This window comes from Artibeus jamaicensis, unplaced genomic scaffold, assembly GCF_021234435.1.
Source record: "Artibeus jamaicensis isolate MK-2021 breed Jamaican fruit bat unplaced genomic scaffold, CSHL_Jam_final contig_2790, whole genome shotgun sequence".
Lineage (NCBI taxonomy): Eukaryota > Metazoa > Chordata > Mammalia > Chiroptera > Phyllostomidae > Artibeus > Artibeus jamaicensis.
Window position 1 is genome coordinate 563,724 of NW_026521616.1, and position 14,046 is coordinate 577,769.

At 57.4% G+C, this 14,046-nt stretch overlaps 1 protein-coding gene across 1 annotated transcript; it reads left to right on the forward strand.

The window, feature by feature from the left end:
- The first annotated feature begins 802 nt into the window (after positions 1-802).
- FOXN1 (forkhead box N1) lies at positions 803-13,747 on the forward strand. Its single transcript, XM_037162913.2, has 8 exons — positions 803-940; positions 1,339-1,794; positions 4,168-4,278; positions 6,050-6,180; positions 7,491-7,587; positions 10,980-11,187; positions 11,369-11,860; positions 13,428-13,747. Exons 1-8 carry the CDS (start codon positions 818-820, stop codon positions 13,745-13,747), a joined length of 1,938 nt encoding a protein of 645 aa, XP_037018808.2. The 5' UTR covers positions 803-817.
- The last annotated feature ends 299 nt before the right edge of the window (positions 13,748-14,046 follow it).

Sequence of the window (14,046 nt, forward strand, 5' to 3'; positions counted from 1 at the left end):
TGCAGTCTAGCCCGTCGTTTTTTTTTTGATGCTGAAACTACAGTTCAGAAAGAGCAGTGGCCTGCACAAAGTTTGGAGGACATAGGAGAAAACAGCGCGTGCCAGGCACACCGCAGTGGACCGGTGACGGCGTCCCCTGTGCCGTGCCAGGTTTCCAAGGCCACCAGCAGTCAGGTCCCCTCAAGTCCCCAGTTCTACACTGGTCATGCCAGCCAGGCCAAGGTGCCCGAGGGTGGCACCACAGGCCTGGCCTCTGCTGAGGGCTGGTCCCCGGCAGTATGAGGGTCACTCCCACCCCAGGCCTGGGCCTGGCTCGCTCCCTTCCTTCTTCAGCTCCTCTTCCTCTCAGGACCACCCACTCGCTCAGCCACTGCACAGGCACTGCTTGCCTCAGCTGCCTAGCCCAGTCCTTTATTGTGGAGACGGGAGAGAGAGCACAAGGGGCCAGAGGCAGGGTCTTGCTGGGAACCACTAGTTCACTGCTCTGTGGCTACAGAGTCTGGGGCACCAACCCTCCCTCCCTAGTGGGCACGGGGTGGGTGGGGTTTTAACCAGTTCATTGTGTTCTCTCCCCATCAGTCTTCTCTCTCTGTGCATTTTTCTAGTTCTGTCTTTCAGGTTGCTTATCTGCTTACCTCTGCTTCTGATGCTTCTCTGTCTGTCTGCCTGTCTGTCTTTCTCAGGATGGCTGGCTGAAGTCAGGGTACCAACCCAGGGATGGGGTGGGAGCGGAGGTGGTGGACTTGGGATTGGTCACCCCTGGATGCTGGTTCTCATTCTCATCACAGCCGGCTTTCTTCGAGGCCAGGACTGGGTGATGGTGTCGCTACTTCCGCCACAGTCTGACGTCACGCTGCCGGGCCCCACCAGACTGGAGGGTGAGCCCCAAGGGGACCTCATGCAGGCCCCAGGCCTCCCAGGCTCTCCTGCCCCACAGAGCGTAAGTACCTGGCACCGAGGCCTGGGCCGAGGCCAGGGCCTGCGGGCTGCATGGGAAACAGGTGAACAGTCACCCCCACCCTCCAGGATCCTCCCTGGGGTCTGTCTTGTCCCTTCCACCAGCAAACAAGTGCCCAGTGACTCCAAGATCCAGAAGTATTCAGATACTTACACCTTCAGTCTGGGGCTTTCCCAGGGCAGGGACATATGTCCACTACTGGGCACACCCCAATTTAAGAGCAGTGTACACTCATCAGATTGGGGTTTCCAAGGGCAGGCTGGGTCTCCTCCATCAGTTGGGGACTCCCCAGAGCTCAGCCCCAGCCCCTCTCCCCAGCACAGAGTAGGATTCTTGTCCGGCCTGCACTCACAGGTCTCTACCTTCTGTCCACCCCAAAGCATGCCGGCTTCAGCTGCTCGTCATTTGTGCCCGATGGCCCTCCGGAGAGGGCACCCTCGCTGCCCCCCCACAGCCCCAGCATCGCGTCACCAGGCCCTGAGCAAGTCCAGTGCCCAGCTGGCCCAGGCCCGGGCCCTTTCCGGCTCTCCCCCTCAGACAAGTACCCCAGCTTCAGCTTTGAAGACAGTCCAGCAAGCAGCCCCGGGCGCTTCCTCAAGGGAAGCCACGTGCCTTTTCACCCATACAAGCGGCATTTCCAAGAGGACGTCTTCCCTGAGGCCCAGACTGCCCTGGCCCTCGATGGACACTCCTTCAAGACCCCGGGGGTGCTGGAGGCCTACGAAGAGATCCCCGTGGATGTGGGGGAGGCCGAGGCCTTCCTGCCTGGCTTCTCGGCAGAGGCCTGGTGCAACGGGCTCCCCTACTCCGGCCAGGAACACAGTGCCCAGGTCCTGGTAAGTAGCAGTGGTCAGCAGGCATCCCCCTCTGTGCTTTGGGCCAGCTCCTGGCAGCCCAGTTGAGTCTGAGATCAAACTTCCAGCCTTCCCTTTCCAGATTTTTCTGCCCAGGTTCAGTGTATAACAGGGAAGCAGCAAGCTCAGAGACCTGAAGTCTCTTGGCTTCATTCTGGACCCCCAGGTCAGCTGGGGAGGAGATGCTGGCCTGGCCCAGCAAAGAATGAACAAGACGGGGTAGGCAGGCCAGGCTAAGGAAGCTGGCAACTTCCCAGTGGCTCCTGAGTCAGGATTCCAGTGTGTGACTTCTGTTTGTTTGAATGTCAAGAATCCCCAGCCAGACCTATACGCCCATATGCAAATGTGAGAAGAAAAACACATTCCAGAGGCCAAGAGAAAGGATGCAGGGAGGAGCTACAGAACACAGTATTTCCTTCTGAGCATCTGCAGGCAGAGTTGAGAGAGGGCTCAGGTCTTCTCAGAGGACCCTCTGTCCCCATTCTTTGCCCGAGTGGGGCCTGGGTACATTCATAAAAATATCTTGACACTTTGGGAAGTCAGCATGTCCTTCTACCGCCACATCTACAAGCTGCGTGATCTTTGGCAAGTCACTTAAACTCTCTGAGCCTCACTCGAAAAGCATGTGTAACTGTCTGTTTCATAGGCTTGTTGCCTTGGGAAGAGGAAAGCTAAGAGGAGCTTTGCTCCCTACTCCCCAGCGTTGGCGCTCCCTGAGGTGGAATACCCTGCGTGGGCCCAGCCCAGCCTATGTCTGCTAGATGCCCACCAGCCCTCTTCACCTCTTACCTTCAAATAAGTTCCCATGTATCCCCCCCAGCCACGCCCAACAAAGGCCTCTTTCCAGGCTTGGAAGATAGAGACAGATGTGGCCAAGACAGGACCTTGTTCCCATTCTGGTCCTGATGGCTCCTCCTCAGGCTATAGAACATGACAGCAGCTCACAGTGAGGGCGCTGTCATATCAGATGCCACCCCCCACCCAGTGTTCACTCAGTGCCAGCCCCCGGCCACTCTGCCAGGTGATAGCTTTCAAGTGCCCTTTTTAATCCTCATGACAAACCTCTAAGGGGTTTCCACTATCTCCATTTTGCAGATGGGTACACTGAGGCTCTATAGAGGCCAAGTGACTTGTCCCTTAGCCTGTAAGAGGTGAGGCTGAGACTTGTGCCCATGCCCTTACCGCCTACCTGCCTGCCACCGACAGTGAAGAAAAGCTCAGGCCCAGAGCCCCTGAGCTAGCCGCTTGACTCTCCAGCTGACCTGAGCACCTCACTTCTCTTTCATGGGCTCAGCCCCATCATCTGACAAATGAGGGGGTTAGACACAGTGCTCTTGGCCCTTCCAGGCCTGAGATTCTATGATTATGGCTATCTATGCATCAGTAACCCTAGGGCACACCCAGAAAGAGTTCACAGCTGATTTGACCCTCTGGGCCCAGATGCTGGTTCTCGAGTACCTTTATAAGCCCAGGAAGGGTGGTCCACCTCCTCTAGGCTTTGTTCACCTTCCCGCCTAACTGTGCCCACCTCTCCTGGCCCCACTCAAGACAGAACTCTGTGCTAGGCCCTGAGGGCTCTGTGTGGTGCTCACAATTTATGGAAAGCCAGAGTCTGGCCACCACCACTGGCAGCAGCTACAGGCTCCCTGAGCCAGTTTGAGAGAGTGTCATTGTCCCGTGCAGACCAGCGATGATGGGGCGGAATCCCTGGAGCAAGGAGCAAAGATCGATGGGGGGAACAGAGCAGAGAGAAGACTCACCAGCCCCCTCCAGGGAGCCTGCAAGAGCTTCCTTGGCCTTTGCAAAAGAGGAAGTGTGTCAGGGCCTGGGGTGGGGGGGCCCTGCCGGACCAACCCGTCCGGCCAGTTCCTGTGCTCACCTTACTGTGGCTCTGCAGTGGGAATTCTGGAGTGTGGCCTTTTGTTTCCGTGGTGTTCTTTGTGGACCTATTCTGAGAGGCTGGGGGCTCTGAACAAGCGAGCAGGCCCTGGGCTCAGGTTGGTGAGTCGGGCCAGGCATTGCACCCACGTGCCATTCCAGGCAGATCCCTGGCCCCACCCCAGCCTCAGTGAAACCACCAACAAGCCTCCCCAACCTCTCCAGACTGCCCAGCCTCAGCCTCACACCTGCAGTGAGGTGGGAAGTAGTGAGCATGTCGGTTCCAGCCCCAGCTCCACCACTAACTTGCTGAATCTCCTGGGGAAAATTTCTGTCCTTCTCTGTTCTCTGTTCTCCAGGAACAAGCTTTGGGGGAGGCAGACTAAGGGTTGTTTCTTTGGAAAGTTTAAGACGCAACAGAGGAAGGAAGAAAAACAAGGTCTAGCCCAGTCATCTCTGCTTTTTTTCCTCCATCAGGGGTCAGAAGTCAAGGTCAAGCCCCCAGCTCTGGAGAGTGTTCCTGGCCTGTACTGTTTCCAGCCCCCCTTGCAGCACATGTACTGCCCTTCCCAACCTCCCTTCCACCAGGTGGGTCTGGGGCAAGCGGGCCCGCTTTCCCAGAGTCTCGGGGTATTATGAGGGTGTGCATGCACCTGGGTGGGCAGGTGAGGGCAGCAGGGGCCCAACCCTTAGGCTAGGCCAACTGGGGTGGGGGACAGCAGTTCATGGGAAGGAAAGCAATTGACCATCTGTAGGGTTAGGCAGGGCTTTTCTGAGACCTAGGCAGGACCTGAGAGGTCTCAGAAAAGAGAATGGGGCTGAGATGGGGGCAGGGCCCAGATATGAACGAAAAGGGAGGGTGGAGAGAACCAGACACAGTCAAGGGAGAGAGGAAAGGAGTATGTGAGGTGACACACCAGCTGGACAGGGCTGGAAACCAGGTGCTGCCATCTGGGCCAGCCACTATCTTGCTGTGTGTCCTCAGACTTCCTTTTAGCCTGGACAGTGTGGGGCCAGGGGTAGGGCTAGGGGGACTTCCCACCTGGAGGATCCCAGTCCCCATCGTCTCTGGCCCTTGCTCCCCTCCCCACCTCACTGCCCGGCTTCAGCTCCTCCTAGATGTACCAAGTAATTAGCCCACACTGGCACGGGATGGAGGTTTTTAAAAAGAGAAAGAAAGGAGCCCCAGAGTAGCTAAGCAACTCCCAGGAGTTACTGGGCAAGACAGAGCAAGTGGCTGCCCAGCGCCCAGCTCCATCCACCTGCAGCCTGGCACTGAGACAGGCCCTGCCTGTGGAGCAGGTTCTACTCCCAGCCTTTGGCACTGGCCCCGATCGTGGCCCAGCCAGGGAGACAGGCACGTGGCACAGGGAGGTAGTCAGACGGCTTGCTCAGTGGGAAGAAAGAGAGAGATGGAGAGAAGCAGAGGGGATACATGAGTGGCCATCCCATGAGGGGCCCAGCTGGAATGGCCAGAGCCGTCCTGAGGCCCATGGTCTGAGCCAGAGTAGGGGACGTGTGTCTGAGGCAGCCTGGCCCATCAGGAGCTGAGCCACAGCCGGGTGAAGGGGCTCCCAGAGCCCTGTCCTCACTTAAATGTCCTCACCATGCCCAGCCCTGCTTTGATGCCCTCTACGTTTCGCACCCCATCCTCCGACAAGATGGCCGCACCCAGGGCTTTATGGAGCCTGCAGAGAGGGTGACTCAGGCACTAAGTGCCTCTCGGGTGACCTGGAAAAAGCACATCAGCTTGGAGCAGATGGGGGGGTCAGAGTCTCCCTCCCCCCTCGCCCCCATAAAACACCATCCCTGGCACCACAGCCACTCCCTTTGCTGTAAAACCACCTCCCACCCCCACCTGCCCACCACCGTGACCGACCCGTTCAAAGAGCCACTGAAACTCATAAAAGGTGGCAGTGCCCAGCAAACGCCCAGACTGGACATCCCACTTCCCGCCCGGATGCTCCAGGAGAAACAAGGGAGGCCTGGAGTGCCTGTCCAGGAGGGTTCGGAGGCCAGGACTATCCTTCGCACTTCTAGCCTGGCCAGGCTGCTCTCCCAACACCATGGCAACCAGAGTACCTAGAGGGCCTGAGAGGGAAGAGCTGCAGGAAAGGAGCTTTGAGACCTCTGAGAGCCTGGATCCTAGAGTGTGGCCCTCCTCACAGGCACTCAGACGTCCACACCCCTGGCCAGCCCCCTCAGATAGCTCTGCCACTGGAACCCATGACCTTGAGTGGTGGAGCCTAGGACTGGGGAGAGAAGACTCTAGCCTCATCTCCCTCTCTGGGGGAAGGGGACCCTTCCTTGGGAAGGCTGGTCACCACGGCAACCACTCTGCCCCCTTTGACCTCTACAGTACTCACCAGGTGGCGGCAGCTACCCTGTTCCCTACCTGGGCTCCCCCCACTATCCGTACCAGCGGATCGCACCCCAGGCCAGCACCGATGGGCACCAGCCTCTCTTCCCCAAACCCATCTACTCCTACAGGTATGTCTCCCAGCACTGCTGGGTGGAACAAAGAGAGGTGAGAGGACCCCTGGGTAAACTGAGGCATGGTACAATGGTAATGGGGGTTATAGTCAGCGGGCTTCCAGAGCATGTTGGAGAAGGGATTTTTTCACGGGGACAAGGGGACAGACTAGATCACCTCAGACCTCTTTCCTAACCCTGGGAGCCACATCTGGCTCGGCTTGGCAGACCTGGTGCCCTGTGGCGAGCCTGCTAAGTTCTAGCCTCCTGGGCCCCAGGGCCTGAGACTGAGAGTTGAGGAGGGATGCTTGCCCCATTTCCCGCCCCCCATCCCTCCCCAGATACAGAGAGAAGCCCCACCCCAAAGCTCTACTGAAAATAAGTGAGGAATGATGACCACGGATGTGACTCAATTATCCAGCATCTGCCAGATCGGCTGCACATTCTGTGGGGCCAGGGTTGTAAGCGCCAGGCCAGCAGCACCCAGCCTGTCTGGGAGACCTTCCATCTGAACCTTCTTTCATTCCACCAACAGTGCCATTCGATTTCCTGTGTGCCAGGCCCCACATGGGGTCAGGTCATCAGCCAGTGTGAGCTCAGGGGTAGGAGAAGGAATTTAAACATCATCCGGGAACACAGAGGAGCGGTCTGTGGGAAGCACAATGATGCACGGAAAGGGGCACACACAGCCCTTGGGGTCCAGCAGGGCCTCGTTCAAGTTCAGGCTCTGGGATTTACTAGCTGTGAAACCTTGAGCAAATTATTTCATATCACTGAGCCTCTGTTTATTTATATTTTTTAAAGCAATATTCAGGCCTTTAGAAGGATTAAATGTGGGAATATACCTGGCACATTGTAGAGGCTCAAGAAACCTTAATTCCCTCCCTCACTATGTAACATTTATGCAGTTGGCTGAGGGATGGCTGGTAATGACAGCTTCCATTTAATGAGTGCTTCTATGTGCTAGGCATCATCCTTAATCCTCACAATTCTGAGGTAGCTATTACATTCTTCATGTCAAAGCTGAGGAAACCGAGGCTCAGAGAGGTTTAGGCACTCACCCAAGGTCACACAGCTAGTGAGTGGCTAAGCCAGGATTGCAACCCAGGTCTCTCAGATTCCACAGAACCCACATATGCCTGTAATTCCTGACTTCAGTGGACACTTTTTTACCCTTTCTCCTTTCGACCTCGGACAGCCTCTCACCCACTAATTCTGCAGCAGGTTATTGCTCCTCAACTACTCCAGCCAGGGCAGGGCAGGGGGGTTGAGGGGAGTGTCCTGGCCTAGTCAGAGGTTAAAACTCTCAGGGTTTTCTCTGCCTTCAGCATCCTCATCTTCATGGCGCTTAAGAACAGTAAAACTGGGAGCCTTCCAGTCAGTGAGATCTACAATTTTATGACGGAGCACTTTCCTTACTTCAAGGTGAGCCCAAGGTCCACTCCCACTCCCCACGCCCAGGTTCTGGGCAAGTCAGGCCTCTACTGGGCCAGAGGATCCGGTTGGGAGGTGGGAGAAGAGTTAGAATGAAAACCAGGGGAGGGTTTGCTTCCTCCACCCGCCCCCACAATGTTCCCCTTGTCTCCACTTCAGAAGGACAGAGTTCCATGTGAGGAAGAGAGAAAGCTCAAGCCATTCGCCCAAGGTCGCACAGCAGGCTGGAGTCAGACCCTATGCTGGTGGGAGGTGGGCGTGTCAGTCCTGTTTGGCTTCAAGGAGCATCCACCTGCCCCAAGTGGGGAGAGAGAACTGGGGAAGAAACGAGAGGCTGTCCCCGCCCTTGCCCCCAGGATGCTGTAGGGCTGGAGGAATTTGGGTAGGAGCTGGCCAGCCAGGGCGACGTGGATGCCGGGACCGCAGAACCCATCGCCTTCCAGGGAGAGATTAGGATCTGCCTCTGTGGGCGGCAGGCTCAGCTGCAGTTCTGCCAAAAAGCGGGGTGTGGGCTTCACGGTCTCTGAGTATCCCAGGGAACTGGCTGGCTCACCTGTCCTTCCCATGTAACCGGATCGAGTTCCCATTATCCACAGAAGGGGCTTCCGGGAGCTCTCCCAGACTCCCTCCCTAGAGGCGGGACAGATGCCCTTCTCTCCAGATGGGTAAACACATCAGAGAGACTGATCCATCTGTTCAAGGTCACTCAGCAGGTGGGACCAGTCGCTGGCTGCGGCCGTTTGGCTTCCCCTTCCAACCCCAGACCCTCGAGTTCAGATCACTCCTTCTGGGGCGGGAGCTGAGGCCCAGGCAACCCACAGCTCCGCCTGCCAGTGAGGAATTCCTGGTTCCACGTCTCTGCGGTTGTCCCGCCTGGGGATCCTTGGAGGCTGATATCCAAACAAGTTTGTACTTGCTGAGCCGCCATCAGAGGAGGAGTGGGCAAGATGGCCAGAATGGTCTGGCCAGGAATGGGAAATTAGGTTCTGGAAGGTCCCAGATGCCAGAGATTCTGGAAGGAAGAGGAGGAGGGGGGATAGTTGTCTCTGGGATCTGAGAAACATGAATGCCAGTCCCCAGAGCTGCCCCTATACCCCAGCAGGTCAGAAGCCACGCTCTCCCAAACCCCTAAAGCCTTTGGAGGGTCCTCTAGGACCTGAAGGCGCCAGACACGAGAGAGGGAAGTGCGGGCCCTGCCCCACGGCTCTCAGCCTTTCCTCCCTGCTGAGTCCTGACCTGGCCCGCAGCCCCTCCCTGCATCTCATCTGCCTGGCTTAATTATTTTTCCTGGGAGCTGTGTAATCCCTGTTTTATAGGGCTGGAGAGCAAAGAGGTCTGGCAGCTTTTTTTTTTTTTCGGTTCTAGTTGTTGTTCTTAGCGGTTGCGTCACTCCCTCACTCTTGAGTTTACGTTTGACTTCAGAGAGAAAGCATCTTTGAGGATGGCTTCACCCAGATGGGGAAGCCAGCCCCGTGGGGTGACCTGGGCAGGGCCTTTAACTATGGGACACAGTTGAAGTCTGGGCTCTGTCACTGCCTCCTTGTGTGATCAAGGGCTAGGCCCTTTCTTTTCCAAACCTCAGTTTCCCAATCTGTACAACGGTCCGGTTGAACCAGTTGGCACATAGCTTCCTTCCCTCTCCGACACTTCCCCTCTGACCCACCTAAGGAATGAGATCAAAAATCCCTTGACCCCTTCTAGCTCTCACTCTCCATTCGAAGATCCTTCTTCTGGGCAAAGTCAGAGTGGACCCTGGGGTAGGCAGCACTCATGCCTGAGGTAGCCGAGGTGGGCGTCCTGCAGCCCCATGAGTCAAGGCTGTAGGACTGGGGACATATCCAGCCACTGGACATAATTGCTAGTGCTGACCGTCCTTCTTCCAAACAGGAAGTGGCTGGGGTGGGAGCTGCCCTGGCATCCAAATTCAGATTTACGGGGCTATAAAGGGTCCAGTGCCCATTAACTCTGCCCATTGGGTGATACAGCCTTGACTCCTGGTAGGGACTGTCGTGGGAGTCGAAGGTGGCTGGCTGGTCTGGTGGCTTGAGAATTCTTCCTTGTGACCCTGGGAGCCTTGAGGGTCATCTCAACCAGCCCCCTGCCCCCAGGCCAGCTGCCCTTAAGAAAGTTTCTGGTAGCTCCTGCCAGCCACTTGCAGTGACTCGGGCATCAGGGCCCAGTTCTGCTGGGCGTGATTCAGCCCGGCTGCTCCCTGGGGCAAGTGAGCTGGGGAGGCGGGAGTGGCCGTCCCTCATTAAGCAGAAACTGTGAGCTGAGAGGGAGAGAGGCCAAGGGGCGCGGGTGAAGGGCCCCCACCCCGAAGCGGGAACTGTCTCCACAGTCACCCAGTGGGTCCAGGACTGTCACAGAGCCCAAAACAGAGCTGGAGGTGGAGGACTGCTGGCACCCCCACCGCCGCCTCTCACCCAACTGAGTCAGCCTAATGGTTTTTACAACCCTCCCCGGGCACAATTACCGCACTGGTGGCAGGACCAGGCCTCCTAATGGGTGTTTATTTTGTGGGCACGAGCACCCCCAGCCTGAGGGCTGGCCTCCCCACCGGGGCACACCCCTGGGGCACGATCCGGTGAATGAACGCTCCCACCCCCGTACACATACAATCGTGGATACCCACACACCCCAGAGAGACTTTCTCACACACACGTACCTTCAGGGACACATCGTCACACTCAGGAATTCACAGACTCATACCCTGGAGACAAGCTCACACCAGAGAGAAGCACTGAGGGACATGTGCCTGCTCAGACACGGCCTTCCTGTCTCTCTCACACTCACGCACACACACTCTACACAGATAAACACACCCAAACTCAGATAAACACACCAGCTTATGCGCAACAGTGCACAAAGCCAAACACAGACCTCACCCACCTTTCTCTTCTGCCGCATTTGTCCCAGTGGGAGCGAGGCCGACCCAGGAGAACATTCCATAGCTTTGCCCTCAGACCCTCTCCAAAGTTGGCACCAGAGACCTCAGAGCAGTGAGTTCCTTTTCCACAAAGGACTCCAAACACAGGCTCCAAGACCCATGAGGAGTCCAATTCCAGGGGTGGGAGAAGCCAAGGCCTCCGTAGCACCCACCAGCCCTTCCCTTATGACCACACCTTGGCTCACAGTCGGCCAGGGATGGGGTGGACGAAGGCAGTTATTTTAGGTGAAAATAACTTGTGGTCGAGGTTCCTGTCAACCCCTCCCCAACCCCTGAAGGGCCGGAGCCTGGGCCGGGTGCTGACGCAGACGAGCCCCAGTGTGGGGTGGGTGGCAGTTCTGTGCACCAGTACAGTTTTTCTGGAGCCCAGACCCAGAGCCAGCTCTGGCTGCCTGATCCTGACCTTATTTCTTGTCTTCCTCTGCTCCGGCAGACGGCTCCCGATGGCTGGAAGAATTCTGTCCGCCATAACCTATCTCTCAACAAGTGCTTCGAGAAGGTGGAGAACAAATCAGGAAGTTCCTCTCGCAAGGGCTGCCTGTGGGCCCTCAACCCAGCCAAGATCGACAAGATGCAGGAGGAGCTGCAGAAGTGGAAGAGAAAAGACCCCATTGCTGTGCGCAAGAGCATGGCCAAGCCAGGTGAGGCTGACAGGCTGTGTGGGGCAAGGCCCAGGGTTCCCACCAGCCAAGAAGAGAGAGAGGAAAACTGAAAAAGGAGGATCAATGAGGAAGGAAGGGGCTCGAGTGCAATGCTAAGCCTGGGGAGGGTTTGTGGGGAAAGCAAAGTCTCACGGTGTCCCTCTCTCTTGGGCTTTTTCAGAAGAGCTGGACAGCCTCATTGGAGACAAGAGGGAGAAGCTGGGTGCCCCACTGCTGGGCTGCCCACCCCCTGGGCTGGCAGGTTCAGGCCCTGTCCAGCCTCTGGCACCTCCAGTTGGGCTCTCCCAGCCACTGCACTCAGTCCACCCAGCTCCAGGTCCCATTCCTGGCAAGAACCCCCTGCAGGACCTACTTGGGGGGCACGCGCCCTCCTGCTATGGGCAGACATACTCACACCTCTCACCAGGCCTGGCCCCTCCTGGACCGCCCCAGCCATTGTTCCCGCAGCCAGATGGGCACCTAGAGCTGCGGGCCCAGCCAGGCACCCCTCAGGACTCGCCTCTGCCTGCCCACACCCCGCCCAGTCACAGCACCAAGCTGCTGGCTGAGCCTTCCCCAGCCAGGACCATCCACGACACCCTGCTGCCAGACGGAGACCTTGGCACTGACCTGGATGCCATCAATCCCTCTCTCACCGACTTTGACTTCCAGGGTGAGCTGGGGGTGGGAATGGGGAGGTGGGACAAAACTGGAGATGTACACCTGGTGGCGTGGCCCATCCCCTCCAAGTCTCCAGGCTGCAGCCTGCTGGCTACCAGGATTCCAGTCAACTGAAGCACAGAAGGCCCGAGCAGGCAGAGGGTGTCAAGGTGAAGAGGAGTGCCCTTGCCCTCCTCCTAGTGGCCCTGAACATGTTCCCACTGACCCCATCATCAACCATTCTCAGGTCTGGATAAGCTGGAAGGGCCATACTTGGTTGTGAGCAACTGATAGTCCTAACATTCCCAGAGGCGATTGTGTCTTCCGAGTTAACCTTTTAACGCAGAAAAAGAAAAGAGATGTTCCCCGTCCAGGACCTGTCTGGTTCTGAGGAAGAACGTGAGGCTTCAGAACCAGGCGGGTCCTGGAGACATTTGGGGGTAGGAATCTGGGGAGAGGTTCTATCCATTCCACTCCATCTTGTCTGCTCCATCTCGGTGTGTGGCCAGGTCCACCCATTTCCACCTGAACTCCAGTGTGCCCCAGGCCCTAGTTCTGGCCACAGGAGGTTTGGAGGACAGCTGAACCAGGCCTTCAGCACCCTGCATACACGGAGATGAAAACATCCGCAAGCAGGTGGAGGCAGCTGAGCCTCGAGAGCTCCCAGTCTGACTGGGAGCTTGGTCCTCAGCCCCGTCCAGAAGTGGGAATTAGGGCTCAACAGCCTCAGAGGAAGCTACAAACATGTGGGTTACCATGAACGTTTACTTGACCCCCACTATCACGCAGCATGCTGGTTGCTTTACATGCGCTCCCTCAGGGGTTTGTGGGGTAGGAGGAACTATTAAACACATTTCGCAGAAGCACGGAGGTTAAGTAACTTGCTGGGGGTCATTTAGCTAGAAAGAGAAAGACTTAGGATTGGAACCCAAGCAGCAAATTTCAGTATTTAGTTCAGCCTCCTTCCACCAGACCCTGCAACCCCGGCACCCAGGGCCATCGCCAGGTTCCGGGTGCTATCATGCAGGTCACACAACATAAAGATGGGCATCAGGCAGCTGCTCTATTTTCTTCTCGGAGTAAGGTGTACTTGCTGGCTCTGCTGGTGGTCCTTACGCTGCAGCAGAAGAGGCCCAGGGAGCCAAGTGCAGCCACATCATCAGGCCCAGAAGTGCATCGTGGGAAGATCTGTGGTCTGGGCTTCAGATCTACCTCTCCTGGGAGCCTGGGCAGCAGCCAGGGAGAAGAATTCCTGGGGCCTCTCCCCTGGCTGACCCTGCAGTGCACAGCAGCTGCACCAGCCCTTTCAAGCAGCAGCTTTCAAATACCCACCCCTCCCTCCCTAACCCAGAAAGAGCCACAGAGGCCATCTGGGCCGTGGCTTTTAGGCCATATATGGGAGGAGGAACCAGAGAGGTTGGACAACTAACTGCCTGGGGTCACACTGCTAGTGCCCGGGTCTGTTTCCCAGCAGATGTCAACCAAATCCTACTCTGTGTAGCATGTGACAGTCATGGGGTGGAGGGCAGACAGGGCCCCTCAGGTGCCTCCCAGTGACGCCTGTTCTCTCCCCCAACTAGGAAACCTGTGGGAACAGCTGAAGGATGACAGCTTGGCCCTGGACCCCTTGGTACTGGTGACCTCATCCCCGACATCATCTGCAATGCCACCACCTCCACCACCACCCCACTGCTTCCCCCCTGGGCCCTGTCTGGGAGAAACAGGCAGTGGGGCAGGTGACTTGGCATCACCAGGCAGCGGGGGCCCGGGAGCGCTGGGTGACCTGCACCTCACCACCCTCTACTCAGCCTTCATGGAGCTGGAGCCCACGCCCCCCGCAGCCCCTGCCGGCCCCACTGTGTACCTCAGCCCCAGCTCCAAGCCCATGGCCCTAGCATGAGCCATGCCCAGCAGCAGCTCCAGCCTTTTCCTGGCCTGGAAGTCCCAGCTGACCGCCCACATCGGGCTCACCCTAAAGGTCAAAGAAGGAAAACTCCCAGTCCCCTACGCCTCTAAGCCAATTGTTTGTTAGCTGGCACCTGGGAGTGAAGATGACACCACCCAGGATGCTGCCCCTCACACATTTCTGCCGCCTGGTGGGCCAGCCCCTCAGGCAGAGCCCCTGGAGAGCAGTGTCTGGGCGTGAAGAACACACTCTCCTCCACACGCAAGGCTCTGCGCAGGTGTGCACAGGCACGC